The sequence below is a fragment of the Miniopterus natalensis genome, chromosome 16, assembly GCF_054644295.1.
Source record: "Miniopterus natalensis isolate mMinNat1 chromosome 16, mMinNat1.hap1, whole genome shotgun sequence".
Taxonomy (NCBI): domain Eukaryota; kingdom Metazoa; phylum Chordata; class Mammalia; order Chiroptera; family Miniopteridae; genus Miniopterus; species Miniopterus natalensis.
Genome location: NC_142096.1, coordinates 38747540 through 38762190, shown reverse-complemented (window position 1 = coordinate 38762190; position 14651 = coordinate 38747540). Strand labels below are relative to the sequence as shown.

Sequence of the window (14651 nt, the reverse complement as noted above, 5' to 3'; positions counted from 1 at the left end):
CTGTTGTCAGGAAAGCAATCTCTTGTACCTTATGATGTGGGGCAGCCGGCTAACTGGCCTTAGCGTCAGGAGAGATGGCTCAGGCGTCAGCTTAACCTTGGTTTGCGATCCTGTCCTTTCAGCAGCTGGTGAGACACTGAGCGAACGACTGAACCTCTATGAACCTCAGCTGCCTTATCTCTAAAATGGGGAGATAACAAGGCCTCCTCGTAAATAAGGCACCCAGCACAGGCCTGGCAGCAGTGGGGTTCACCACATGCTTGCAGTAAGGTTTAGCAAGAATGGGAGGTTTAGCAAAACGGGTCTCGCCGCCCCCCCCCCCCCCCCCCCCTAAGTGCACCGGCGAAGTCCCTCCAGGCGCAGCGCAGCTTTCCTCCTCCAAGGCTCTCTGAACTTCAGTGTGTCTCCCCCTGTCTGAGGACACGCAGTTACAGGGCTGGGCAAGGCGACCTGTCTGACGGACTTTGTCTCCCCTGCCACAGTGACACTCTGACAGGGGTCACTCGTGCTCTGCCCTGAGGCCTCCCCAAGGGCAAGGCAGAGAGGAAAACGCTGCGATTTGGGTGTCAGCTTTTGGGGGCTGATTTCTCAGCCCCTTTGAGTCTCAGATTTTCCATTTACAGGATGGAGAAGAGAGGCTTACTTAAAATTACCGTGGTAATTAGTAAGATAATGAAAACGGCACAGTGATTGGCACTGAGTAACCACACATTATCTCATTAGGATTGTTACTCTTAACTTCTCCTGAAGTAGGTCACACCGAGGCAGGGTAATTCTCACTGCCTCCTTATTGGGCCCAAGTTTCTACTCCCACTTGGATCTGAGACTTTCCAACTGGCACCTGCATAGGGCAGGTCCATTTCTCAAAACAATACTAACTGGGGTGTTGTGGCCACCCCAGCCCTTCCCACCATTCCCAGGATAACCCCCAATTCCTCCCACCAGGCTTCCTAGGATCCCAGAAGCTGTGCTTAGGTTCCCAAACTAGGATGTCAATTCAGTGAGAACCTAGCTCTTGGGCTTCTGCTGAATTTCAAGTAGGGTCAGCTGTCACTGAGTCCTTGCACTTTGTAGATGGCAGGTGATTTCACCCTAAGAAAATCTAACACGGTCCACACAGACTTATAGAAGAGATTGTTCATGGGGTAAATTCTCCTCACACAGAATGTTTGTGTTGGTTTGTGTGTTTTTTAAATAAAACATACATTTCTTGAAATATTTCATGTCTCTTTTCCTATGACACTTAGAGTAAGATCCAGCTGATAAAAGTTAGATTGTCACACACCTTTGGAAGAAGAGGGCTTCTAAATAAACGTAGGGACAATGTCTTTTATTCACCAGCTCCACCTGGAGCACCACTGTGCGCCTTGCAATGGGCGGGGCACTCAGGAGGTCACAGTATGAAGGACACATTTCAGCCCCTTTTGCCTGGTTAGGAGTCCCTCTGCCACCCACCCAGAATTCCCTTAACTGCGCATCATACAATACCCAGAGTTGGGGAAACCAAACCACCTTGTAAATGCGTGGAGTGTGGGTTCTGATCTAAAGGAGGGGGTGAAGTATAGGGAATGCATGGCTTTTGTCTATCTCATGTGGTGTTGGACAGTCAGGCACCTAAATTAGCTGAATGTCAGATTCTCTTCTCTTGTAAAAGGACCTGTAGAGACAGTAAAAAAGAGCAAAAAACTGAGAGCGAGAAATCGCTTATTTTGACATGCTTTTCCTGCTCTGACACGTCTGAAAGCTCTAAAAGTAGGGAAAAAATATGGCTATCAAGTCAGTCCAGCTTGCATTGGAATCCTGCCGCCCCCACATACCAGCCGGGTGACTTTGGTCGAATTTCTTACCTTTCTGAGCTGCCATTTCACATTTGTAACAACAGAAATAATAATGGGCACTTTCAACATGATCCTGAAGTCTCCATGAGCTAGTGTGTGAAAAGCACTGAGAACATGGCACATAGCAGGTACTAAATAAAAGAATTATAACAGTAAATATTTATATTTTACTAATATAATAAATACTAGCCTCATTTCCACTAGTGACAACCTTGTCTCCCTGGTAGCTTTGACGTCTTTGGCTTTTCATCCTGTTACATAGGTTTCTGTTTCTAAACAACTGGTAAACCTCCGTCTTCACACCAGAACTGGGTTGTGTGAGGTCAGCAGACCCAAAGTCTACGAAGTGGGTCACTGAGGCAGAAAGAGACGGTGTATCCTGAGCCCAGTGACTCTTGCCACCCAGGCTGATGCAGATTAGACCAGTTCTTGGCCTAACCCACACCCGGCCTGGACCTCTTGGTCATTGCAGGAGGGTCTGGCCTGGACTTGTTGAGGCTCCCTAAGTACAGAGGAATGTCCCAGGATACCACTCTCAGGGGTCAGAGAGGCCACCCCAGGGGCTCCACCAGCTCCCATGAGCCTCCAGGCTGGGCAGGGATCTGGGTTTAAGGAAGAATCTGGCCCATCCTGATGTCCTGGTGATGGGCAGGGAGATTCATGCTGGGGTCTGTTGCTCCTTCTGAAAATTGTCTGACCTTGCTCTGTCCTTGGAGCATTGACTAGGGACTTTTGCCATGAACAAAAATGAAATTTATCAAACTGCCTTTCTAACAGAAATGAACACAACATGTACCCTTCACAGCACAGGAGTGAAGAGAAACTTAACCTCAACAATGCCCGGAGTAATAGATACAATTTTCCTTGAAAAATCCAAACCAAACTACTATTCACCTCCCTTGGCAGATGTTTGGTGACCTTGGGGCACACAAATCTTTGGAATCAGAACTACTTTGGGGTGCTGTGGTCAAAACTGTCTATTATAGTGCCATGCAACAGGGCTCAAGTAATAGACTATTCCATTGTCCTCAATCCATCTGTCCTTTTGAGTGGATCCAAAGAGTTTCCTGGTTTGGCATCTCAAGAGGGAATCAGTGGTATTGCATGTCCAGCCGATCCTGTTCCATGGGACTCAGGAGACCTCCCAATGACTTGCACAGGCCGGGTCAGTCTTTGGTGTTGTCCAGAACAGATGGAGACAGGCACTTTCTTTGGGATGTATCCAGAATGCTGCCAAGGATGGAACTCATAGTCAGGGCCTGAGCAGCAGCATAGTGGGTCATTTGGGTGGTTGGAGACAGGGGAGGGGCCAAGGACCATCAGAGGGGAGGGGTCAGGGTCATCAGAAATGAATAGGAAGTGGACAAGAGAAGGCTCAGTGTTGGGCCTCAGAGGGCTGGCTGCTTTGCGAGCGCCCGCCAGGCCTGGGCCCTATGTTTCGTACCTCCCTAATTGGCAATTTCTGAGAAGTCAGGGTAGGATTCCAAATCAGCAAAGATATCATTGGGGTTCCTACAGCTCAGGTTGCAGAAGCAAGCGTTGATCCACAGGACCTGGCGGGAGAAGCCAGGCCCCTCGGGACACTGGAAGGAGACGTCGATGGTCTTGGACTTGTAGGGGACGCAGCACCTGTTGTCCACGCAGACCCCGCAGTACTTGGGCCTGTAGGTGCGCGTGCTGACACAGCCGGCGAGGGTGAAGTTCACGGGCGCCTCTGGCTGGTACACAGCCAAACACTTTTTCCCTTCCTGTGGGAAAGGAGGGTTCAGTTGGGGTTCTCAGAGGATGAGCCACCACCTCTTCTCACCAAGCCCTCAATTGTCCCTCTTCACTCAGCACCTGACTTTTATATCTGCAGCATCTTCAAGCTAGGAAGGCCCTCCCCCAGTACAGCAAGACCCCCAAGACCCTGCCGGGTTATGCCGGAGTCAACTGAGCCCACAGATGGGGATTGCTTTGCTTCGGTCATACCTCCCAGTCTGCAACTCCCCTTCTTGCCTCCATTTCTGCTCAGCCACTGCCCACAGGACATCTTTGTAGCTCTTTTAGTCAACCAAGTGCCCTCAGCTAGTTAGTGGCAGAACCATCATGGGACTCCATGACTGGGGACACCCTTTACCCTCCCCTCCCCCTCCTCTGCCCCCCAGGGCCACTCACACACCCTTATTATGCAACTTACTCAATTGGGACAGTGTTATTTAAAAGTAGCTCTGTCTCTCCATTGGGCTATGGGCCACTCAAGAGCAGAGCTCTTTCTTGGTGTCTACAGTCTAATTCCATTTCTGGTACACAGCAGGCACTTACTAAATTCATTGGGCTAATGGTTCTGGGGGTCTACCATGTACCAGAACCGTGCCAGAACTGAGGGAGGGGAGCAGATCCAGGCTACATGGGGCCTGGGGCTCATACAATTTGAGAAAACAGGTTAGGCACATAATTATGGAAACAAAGTTGGGAGGAGAAGGTAGGTCTGTGGGTGACAAGAGGGGATTTGAATTAGTTTTGTGGTAAACCCACCTCTACCTCCAGTGCACCATGCAGTTACCGAGTTTGGGACCTTTGCTCCTGTTTTCCCTGCTGCTGCTGGCTGTTGCATTCATGCTTTCTTTATGAGATGCCTACTGGGTTCCTACTGCCCGCCAAGCACCAAGAGTCCAAAGGCTAGTGTGGCAGGGAAAACAACCAGAGGGGAAGAAGGAGCGAGGAGGGAAAAAAGAGAAGGGGGATTCGATTGACTGACATAGGGGTGATTGGAGTAGGGGATGGGCAGAGAGCAATGTCTGTCTTACAAGTGAGGAGGAATCTTGGGAAGCTGGGCTGATGGGCCTACTGGGCAACCCTGACCTCAGCATCCCCAAGAAGTCATCAGGACTGATGTTTTTTTCTTTTTTTCTTTTAAGTGACACCAGGCCTATGAACAGACCCAAGGCATAGGTGAGGAGGTCTTCAATCAGGCCCTCAGGTCCACTTCTAACTCTGAGGGCCAGGCTCAGTCTGCTGCGCCCCCTACACCCTTGATGCTTCATTTTAATTATTTAGGCTCTCAAAGCTGGAGGCGATGTCTGAGGTTCACTCCAATATTTTACTGACGTGGGGCCTGGGGCACAGAAATGTGGGGACATCGGCCACAGTCACGTGCAGTCAGCAGCAGACAGGCATTTGACTCTGGCTGTCCCCAGCTCCGTTTAGGGCTCCCCTGTCATCCAGCATGGCTGTCATGAGGTGCACACAGGTGATGGCTGGCACAGGAGCACAGGAGAAAGGCAGTCATGCGTGTCCCTCAGAATCACCACAGGAGAGCACTTCTGAGGGTCCCTGGGTTCTCTCCAGAGTGGCCTCTATTCTAACAATATGGTCACCATAATCACTTCCATTGAGTGAAATTCATAACACACCAACTAGTTGACACACGTTACCCCAGCAACCGTTAGAAGGTGGGCTTATTTATTCCCATTTTACAACAGCCCCATGAGAAAGTTCAGGAGCCAGGCTCAAAGCCAAGCTTTTCTGTGAGGTCTGAGATGCCCGCCCCACCCCGGGAGGTGCACCCACCTTGATGTGCAGACGGATGTCCACCTCACAGGGCCGCAGGTTGCAGAGGCGGCTCTCCTGCTCGGGCCAGCAGCGGGCGTTGACGTTGGAGACCCGCGTGGAGATGCCCAGGCCGCAGCTGGTGGAGCAGGGGCTCCAGGGGCTCGTGTAGGTTATGCAATTCCTGTGCCATGGCTCGACCTCACCCACGGCCGCTGGGGAAGGGGACCAGATTCCCCATGAGTCTCCAGCCTCCATCACCCCCAATTCCTACCATCACCACCCTGAAGGCTGGGTCCCTGGAACTCAGTGAGGAGAGGGGTGGCAAGTTGGCGTCTAACTAGTCCTGGATCCCCAGGGGGAGAAGGACTTGATCTGAGTTCCTTAAGCTTCTGTGGAGGGAATATCACGATTAGAGACATGTGGACCTGAGTTCAAATCCTGCTCTGCCACCTACCAGCTGTGTGATCCTGGACAGCTCAGCCTGGCCTCTGTCTCCTCACTGGAATAATAACATTGGCCTTGCAGGGCTGGTATGTTAATAAAAGGAATCTAGACACTGACTGAGCCTGTATCAGGCCCCTGCTTGGTGCTGGGAATAAAAGCCTACGAGACACTGCTCCTGCCCCCTACAGAAATTAAGTTTATTTGGGGGGAGCTCAAAGGTGAGTGGCTACATCCTTGTACCCAGCATTTCATCTGGGTGATGCTGAGGGCAAGTGTTTAAGGGGACACACAGGCTTCAGAGTCGAACTGAGTGGGTTCAACTCTGAGCATGGCCACCTGCAAGGGGGGTCGACAGCAGCAACCCCCACCCAGGGCTGTGGATGGAAAAGGTAGGTTCACACATGTGACAGCGCTCGAGCTGTCCTTGGCCCTCAGTAAGCCTTCAGTCGATGTGAGCTCGCTTGGTTTCTTGACCCTGGGCCAACAAACAGCAACTCTCAGATGGGTTATTAATGTTCTAGCCTGGCACCTAGAGCACAGTGAGGGCTCGCTGTCTGAGAAATGGAAAATGCAGTGAGCTAGGGATGGAGGCGACGGCAAACCAGGGAGACAAAGGAGAGAACCCACAGGAAGGTGGAGTGAGGTGCACAGATAGGACCCCGAGAAGAAACCAGTCTCAGCTGCAGAGAGCCGGAGAAAGGAGCAGGTAGAGGGGCTGGGAGGGAAAACAGGTGGAGAGAGTGTCAAGGGGGAGGGGAGGAAAGGGGAAGGGAGGGGAGGGGAGGGGAGGGGAGGGGAGGGGAGGGGAGGGGAGGGGAGGGGAGGGGAGGGGAGGGGAGGGGAGGGGAGGGGAGGAAACGGAGGGAGAGAGAAAGGGCCTGGGAGAGAAAGGTGATAAAAAAATGGGGGGTTTGCAAAAACTTGGAAAGAAAAGACATTGAATAGGATCAGGAGAAGAAAGAGAAAGGGGAAGATGAGCTCTACCCAGTACCCAGCCCCTGCAGGCTGACAGGCAAGCAGGGAACAGTGGTGAATGAATGAGGGGAGGGGTGAGGGCGGGAAGGGGAGGTTTGGGGGCCAGAAGGAAAGAAGGAGAGGCCTCTGCGCACTGAGGGGCGGGTCTGGGTGAGCTGGGCTCTGAGTGTGGAGGAGGGGCGGTGGGGAGGGATTTGCCCAGGGGGATGAAAGGGCTTTGGTTTCTGGGTCACCCGCTAGCCAGGCAGGGGCTCTGTTTGTGTTCAGTCAGAACAGGGTCACTGGGCCACACACACAAGGAGCAGACAGCCGCTCCTCTGCTCTTGTGGCTCTGCAAGGGGGATCGTGGTTTAACTGCTGCCCTGGGCTGGCTAGGGACAGAGCTTTCCCTGTCAGGTCCTCCACCCACAGGGCCTGCTTCTTCATGGGCCTGCTCAGCCCCTGTGGGGCACCCAAGCCCCACCCAGAGAGGCTGTGCAATCCTGAACCAGCGCAGGGGATTGGGGTGGGGTGGGGGGAGCCACCCTCCCTCCTGGCCCAGTCAGACCGCCTAAGGCGCACAGCCTCCAGGGTTGTCCCTCTACACCCTCTGCTTTCCCGCTTCCCAGGTCCTTCTTTTCTGAAACACTTTCCTCCTTTGGCTTCTGCAAAACCTCTTCCTGTTTCTGGCCTGCCTCTTGGATTTGTCTCGACTGCCCTGGTGGTCCCAGAGGCCCCTGTGTCCCCGAGGGCACAGTTAGCAATGTCTGCTGGGATTGGGGGCTGTTACTGCTTGTGCGGCAGGTGCTATAGGCATCCAGTGGGTAGGGTGAGGGATGGCGCTAAACACCCCACAGTGCAGCAGCAGCAGCCCCATCGCAAAGAATTATCTGGTCCAGATGGTGTCAGTACCCGGGGGAGGAGCCCTCCTTCTACAGTATCCCTGAGAATCTCGAGTACTTCTCACTTAAAAAATTACCAGTGACCTCAGAACGCCAGACTCTGCGGCCCTGTCGTTACTTCCTCATGTCCACTTGCCAGGTGGACGCGCTCCTTCTAGAAGAGCCCTCACCTGCTGTCTGCTGTGCCATCAGATGCTCCTGGTTTTCCTCTTACATCTCCAGCCCTCCTTCTCTGTCTCCCCTTCGGCCTTCTCTTCTTCTGTTCACCCCTCAAATGTCAGCCCCCAGACCTCCGGCCCAAGCCCCCTTTGTCTCTCTAACACTGTCCTGATGCCATTCCAACACCAGCAGCTCCAGCCGATGACTCCCAGAGCTGTCGCTGCCTGTCTCCCTCCTCCAATGCCGCCCCCGCAGGATGCTCCTCTGGGCCATCCCGCAGGCCCCACCTCTCTCACAGGGGCGCTCTCCTCCCCAGACACACTCCTCCTCTGGCACTCTATCCGAGACAGTGACCATCCCCAGGAGTCACCCTCTACTGTTCTCTCCACACACTGGACTGACTCCGAGACCTGCAGTCTTTCTCAAGCAGTGCCTCGGTAGCTGCCCCTCCTTTGTCACCTCTACTTCCATTGCCTAATTTCAGATCCCCATTAGCCCCTCCACCCATCCATCCATCCATCCATCCATCCACCTGCCCATGTATCCATCCATCCATCCATCCATCCATCCATCCATCCATCCATCCATCCATCCATCCATCCATCCATATGACAAACATTGTTTGGTACCTGCTAAGTGCCTGGCATTGGCTAGGCTCCAGTAAACTGTGCTGAACAAAATAGGCCTGTCCTTGTCGCCCCTTTCCAGGGCTTCCTGTAACCTGGCTTCTCTGGCTGGAGCCTCACCCGTTCCCATCCTCATGGCGAAGGGAAGCCACCTCCTCCCTCTCCTGCCCTAGCACCTGCTGCTCAGGCCTCTCCCCCCAGGTACCGACACGGCAACCCCTCCTCTACCTCCGCACCCCTCGCCTCACGCCCTAAGTAGGATAATTATGGACCACACGTGCCTGGCTCTGCTCTGTACGAAGCACTCCCTCCTGTTACGCGCAGGGGATCCAAGAAGACGGGCAGAACAGAGGCTCCTGTGTCCGTGCTACCCATGGGAAAGCAGGTCCGGAGGAGACGCGCCTTTCCCAGGGTCGCACAGCTCCTGAGCCCAAGGCTGGGGTTTGCGTCAACGACATGCAGGTGGTCAGAGCTCCAGGAGGGTCTGCAACCCACCCCAGGGCCTGCCCTCCCCGCGCCCACGCGCAGCACCCACCTGAGGCGCCCGTGTGTCGCGGTGCTGTCTTGCGCAGCCTCCTGGCTTCGTCCTCGCACACCCACTGCTCACAACAGTGGCCAGGCAGACTGACCCGCCGTGGGTGGCGGCACCAGAGGCGTGGGGGGCGCGCTCGGAGGCACAGGGGCGTGCAGCCCACCGCGCCATCCACGCACGTGCAGTTGAACTTGCAGTTGGGCTGGAAGGACTGGCCGTTGCTGTAGCGCACTCCGTCCAGGACGCAGCCCACGCCGACCACCTCTGCGAACACAGGGTGGCCGGGTCAGGCCCAGTGCCCCGCCAGGGCAGCCCCCCACGGTGATGGAGCCCAAACCCAGGAACCCCCCACCGGGGGGAGGGGAAACGGCAAAGGCAGGGCTGGCCAGCCACGGGACCTGAGCAGAGGGAGAGGAGTCCCTCTGTAGCTCACTGAGTGGCACCTGGGACCAAAGCCAGAGGCTATAGCATCAGGGGGCCAGGGATCCAGGGGGCCAGCTCCCGTCTTATCCCTGGCAAACAGCACAGAGCCTAGTACTGACAAATATCTGTCACTAAGGTCATGGTTCTGAGTGGGGCAGACATGGAAAACCAACCAGAACACTTCAGTACAAAGATCCTGTTTATTCTATGCATATTGATGGTGTTCTAGGCGCCGAGGATCCAGTAGTGAACAAAATAGAAAAAAAACACACCTCCCAGAGCTCTCATCACAGTGGGGGTGACGGAGGAAGACAAGCAGATCATCTAAAACATGGATGGGGACACGTGCAGGGAGAACAGTGAAGCAGGAGGGGTGTTGGGTGCTAGGTGGTTGCAGTTAAATAAGGGGGGCAGGCAGGACCTCAGGGAGGCGGGAAGCAGGTGTTGGGGGAGGAGCCTTCCTGAGGTGGGAACAGGCCTGGGGCTTGGGCGGGGGCAGGCGATGAGGGGAGAGAGGGCTTCCTTGTAGGCTCAGAGGAAGGTGCAAAGTTTGAACCCAGAACTGTGCCTGACACACAGTAGGTGCTCACTGGTAACTGTTGACTCAGTGATATGATTCTACTTGTCAGGAACACTCATGGGGCCGAGCTGAGAATGGACTGAAAGTAGTAAGGGCGCTGTCAGGAGGCCACCCCAGCCATCCAGGCGAGAGGTGGCTGCACTCAGGAGGGACCGAGAACCACGAGCAGAAGGGCCCAGCTTCTAGACACATTTGAAAGGAAGAGCTGCCGGGACTTGCTGACCAATGGGATGTGACGAGGAGAGGAGAGGGCTCAAGAATGACTGAGTTCTATGACCTGAGCCCTGAATAGAGACCTGTCCTTAGAGGAGCAGGTTTGGGGGGCAGTGGGCCCAGTTCTTCATTGGACATGAGACACCCGGTTGACATCCGAGTAGTCATGTGGAGTTGGCCACACCAGCCTGGAGTTCCAGGAGGGGTCTGGGCCCAGCAGCCCCTCCCTTGATGGCATCCTGCCTTGAGGACAGTGTGAAGAAGCACAGGCGGAGAGCAGGGCAGCAAGGGTCCCGCCCGAGGAAGACTAGTTTGGAACCCGCAGCCTGCGGATAGCTCCGTGTCTCCTGGACGTGCCCGCAGACGGCTGTTCATGACGACCATCTCAGTGTCTGCAGGAGTGAAGGTTTCCTGCACACTGGCTCTGCTCTCGGGCCCCGCCCTGCTCTGCGCTCTCCTCTCTTGCTGAGTTCACCCTCTAAGGAAACGCTACCAGGCTGCCCCCTGAGTCTCATCGGAGCTGGGTCACGGGCCAGGAGCAGACCCGCAGCCTGTGGGGACCAGATGTGACTGCCATGTCTCTGGGAGGTGGCTGTGTGAGGAGCAGGTGTGGAGAGGAAGGGCGCTGGCGCTTCCTGACCACCTGATCGGAGCTGGCACCCTCTGATACCTTCTCATTCACTCGCCCAGTGTCCGCACGGGGGAGTTTATTTTCTTCTTTAGTCAGACAGGGAAGCCAAGGGATTCAATAGCTCAAGGTCACCCAGCAGGTGAAAGAGAACTGAGCCTCAAACCCAGGGGGTCTGACGCCACAGCCCATTCCCATTCACCAGACAGTGGTAAAGGAGGGGAAACGGCTGGAAAAGCACCGGGTGAATCACTCATTTTGTGTTGAGTCACTCCGGCTGCACCCTCTGTCTCCAGGAAGGTATGTGCGTGTGTCTGTGTGTGTGTGTGTGTGCATGTCGGTGGAGGCGGGGGGACAAGGGCGTGTGCTGAAGCCCAGCCTCTGCCCTGTGTGTGGGGACTTGGATGGAGGAAGCAGTGCTGGGTGCTCGGGAGCCCTTAGAACAGTGATTTCACCAGCAGCCTCACAGTGGTTCCACCTGGGGAGCTCTTTAAAATTCTGATGCCCACACCATGCCCTAGAATATGGAGGCTGACCTAAGATTCAATATTTTTACTTTTCAGACCTGGTATTTTTAAAAGTTTCCCAGGTGAATTCAGTCTGCAACCAATACTGAGAACCACTGTTTCTAGAAGCTGCTCACAGGCTCCTGGGAGATCCTGGTGGTGGTACTGGTGGCTCTGACTCGCGTGCCACCACGGGCTAGAAGGTGGATGGTATACGATGGCAGAGGATGGGCCATCTGTGGCCTCTAGTCCTCCTGCCTCCTCCATGTTCTTTCTAATGAATGGAAGGACCAGGGTTGGTGAAGCTGGGTGAGTTTCCTTCACTACCTCTTATCTAATCTCAGATTCACAAGTCCAGGCCTGGCCTGGGGAGCTTTCTTCTTATTGAAGGACTTCTGGGAACTCAGGTCACCTTGCTCTGCCATCGGGCCTTCACTCCCCTCACTGACACCCCTAAAGGACTGTCCACTGCATAGGAACAGGGACAGTGGTCATGCCTTGTTGTGATCCAGTTGTTGCATCACTGTGTAAGTGTATGTATGTATGTACATATGTGGATGGATGGGTGGGGGGTGGATGGGTGGGTGAATGGGTGAATGGGTACAAGGATGGATGGATGAATGACTAGATGTATGGATGGATGGATGGATGGATGGATGGATGGATGGATGGATGGATGGATGAATGGGTATATGGATGGGTGGATGGGTGGGTAGGTGAATAGATGGATAGGTGGGTGAATGGATGGATGGGTAGATGGATGGGTGGATGGGTGGGTAGATGGGTGGATGGATGGGTAGATGGATGGGTGGATGGGTGGATGGATGGGTGGATGGGTGGATGGGTGGATGGATGGGTAGATGGGTGGATGGATGGGTAGATGGGTGGATGGATGGGTGGATGGATGGATGGGTGAATGGATGGTTGGATGGTGGATGGGTAGATGGGTAGAAGGGTGGATGGGTGGTTGGATAGATGGGTGGATGGATGGGTGGATGGATGGATGGGTGGATGGATGGTTGGATGGTGGATGGGTAGATGGGTGGAAGGGTGGATGGGTGGGTGGATGGGTGGAAGGAGGGTGAGCCCCAGTCTTTATATTTCTCCACTGCCCTGGACCACGTGCTTGGCATCTCAAACACCTGAAGAGATAGGCATTGTTTGCCACTCTTTCCCTGGAAAGTGATACCTCGAAGGCTAAGTGAATAGCCGGAAGTCTTCATCCTTGTTACTTATGGCACCAGGGTTTGAACACATGTTGTCCAGCTCCAAAGACCACTCGCAGTGGGTGTTCTCCTCTCTCACTCTTCACACTGGGGAGTCTGAGCCTGGAACAGGACCTGCCTGTCCTCTGAGGATGACCTTGGACTGGACTGAGATGACTTCCACAAGGGAAAGTTAAAGCAAAACAGTACAACAATGACCCCGGCAGTTGATCCTGTCAGTGCGTTCTCTGGTTGGTTTTCAACAACCTCATAGCTCAAGGGTGGTTTGATCGAGCTCCTTAAGTGACATGCCCAAGGTCACGTAGCCGGCGAGCGCCAGAGGCAGGATTCAAAACCTGTCTGTCTGCCCCTGGACTTCAGGATCCCTCAGCAGACCTGCCCCGGGGCCTGGCCTCAGCAGACCTGCCCCCAGCGCCTGGCCCAGCCCCATCACAGCCAAGTAGTGTTTGTGCAACAGAAATAGCCAAGCGTAGAGCTCAGAGGTCACTCTGCCCACAGAAGTATTTAGTTTGGCTCACAGAGTATTTTAAAAATCTTATTTTGAATGCACTAACATGTACAAATTATACCCAAATCGGGATTTTTGGATTTTCTTGAAAACTGAGCAGAACGGCCAAGACCAGGCTCAGTCTTCTGTCTGGCCACAGTGGCTGGCTCCCTGAACAGGCCACCTCTCATCGCCAAAGCTTGCACTCGCCACTCTGCCACACATGTTTATTTTTATTACCTGCTCTGTTCTGAACTAGTTATGGGCACATCTCCAAGGACAGATTTAGCCTCTGGGGACCCTGCATTGGTGGAACTGACCACTGACGAAGTTTCCTGTTTAGAGGACCTCTTTTTTCTCTTTCCCCTCTGGTCTTAGGTACCCTCCTCTCTCTCACTGTCAGACCCCAGACCCTTCTTTCCTGAGTGAAGGTCTCATGAACTCAGACACTATGGCAGCATTTCTGGGAAAATGGTCAGTAGAACACTAGTGAGTTGTGTATGTGTTTGTGTGCACACATGTATGCATGAGATGTGTGTATCTGTGAGAGTGTGTGTATGTGTGTGTGTGTGTGCTCAAGCATGGGGGGGGTAAAAATCTACTTGGACAAAAGAGCTCACTGTGCAAATAAGTTTGAAAGCAAAGGCTTCGTATGATGGCTTCTCTTGCGGAGTTTGATAATGGACATGAACATTTAGAGCACCCGAGCAGTTCTCTAACACTTGTTGAACTTTATTTATTCTCTAACACATGAACTTTATTTATTCCAACTCCTGCAAACCTACATGGCCAGGGAACCTTCAGAGTGAGATACCTGTGAAAATCTCCTGCAGACCAGTTTCCTTTCCAAATGAAAGGAAGGAAACACAGGCTCCTGGTGGGGGCAGCTTAGAGGCTATAGGACCTGAGATACAGAGATGGGTGGGGGTGGGTTGGGAAGGTGGTTTCCAGGCCCCTGGCTGGGAGGGGCAGGCAGGAGAGGCAGCTGGGCTCTGCTCTGGGGCCTGCACAATCTCTGAGTTCGTGAGAGAATGTCTACAAAGGCGTGGTGCCTGGCACCTGGCAGATGTTCCTGCAGCTTTAGAGATTAGTATAATCACAGGGAACTGAATTACCTTTCTAATGACCTTGAAGAACAGCCGTGAAAGGGGGGTGAAAGGGGGAAGGAACGAAGAGAGAGTCTCCTACGCCTGGAAGGGCTCTTAGTGCAAGAAGGCCCAGCCACGTTTCCTAACCTGGCTTTGGGGAGAGTATAAGGCTGACTGTATACAGTAGCCCCCCGTTATCCTTGGTTTTATTTCCCATAATGTCAACCACTGTCCAAAAATATTCAACAGAATATTCCAGAAATAAACAATTCTTAACTTTTAAATTGCAGGCTGTTCTGAATAATGTGATAAAATCCCACGCCACCCTGCTCCATCCCACTCCGGATGTGAGTCACCCCTTTGTCCAGCAGGCCCACGCTGTGGGCGCTCCCCTTCCTTCAGGCATGGAGCAGCCGTCTCAGGTATCAGAGCCACCCTCATTGTATCACAGGGCTTGTGTTCAAGTCATCCTGATTTTACTTAATAATGCCACATTCACTGAACTTATATT

General features: G+C 53.6%; 1 protein-coding gene across 1 annotated transcript in view; it reads right to left on the bottom strand.

The window, feature by feature from the left end:
* Positions 1 to 391: 391 nt before the first annotated feature.
* CCN4 (cellular communication network factor 4) overlaps positions 392 to 14651 on the bottom strand; it is a 28453-nt gene continuing 14193 nt past the window's right edge. The window contains exons 3-5 of the mRNA XM_016216119.2: positions 8993 to 9253; positions 5391 to 5584; positions 392 to 3586 (exon numbers count right to left, since the gene is read on the bottom strand). Of these exons, the coding sequence (XP_016071605.2) occupies positions 3287 to 3586; positions 5391 to 5584; positions 8993 to 9253 (755 nt within the window). The 3' untranslated portion in view covers positions 392 to 3286. The remainder of the gene's footprint in view (positions 3587 to 5390; positions 5585 to 8992; positions 9254 to 14651) is intronic.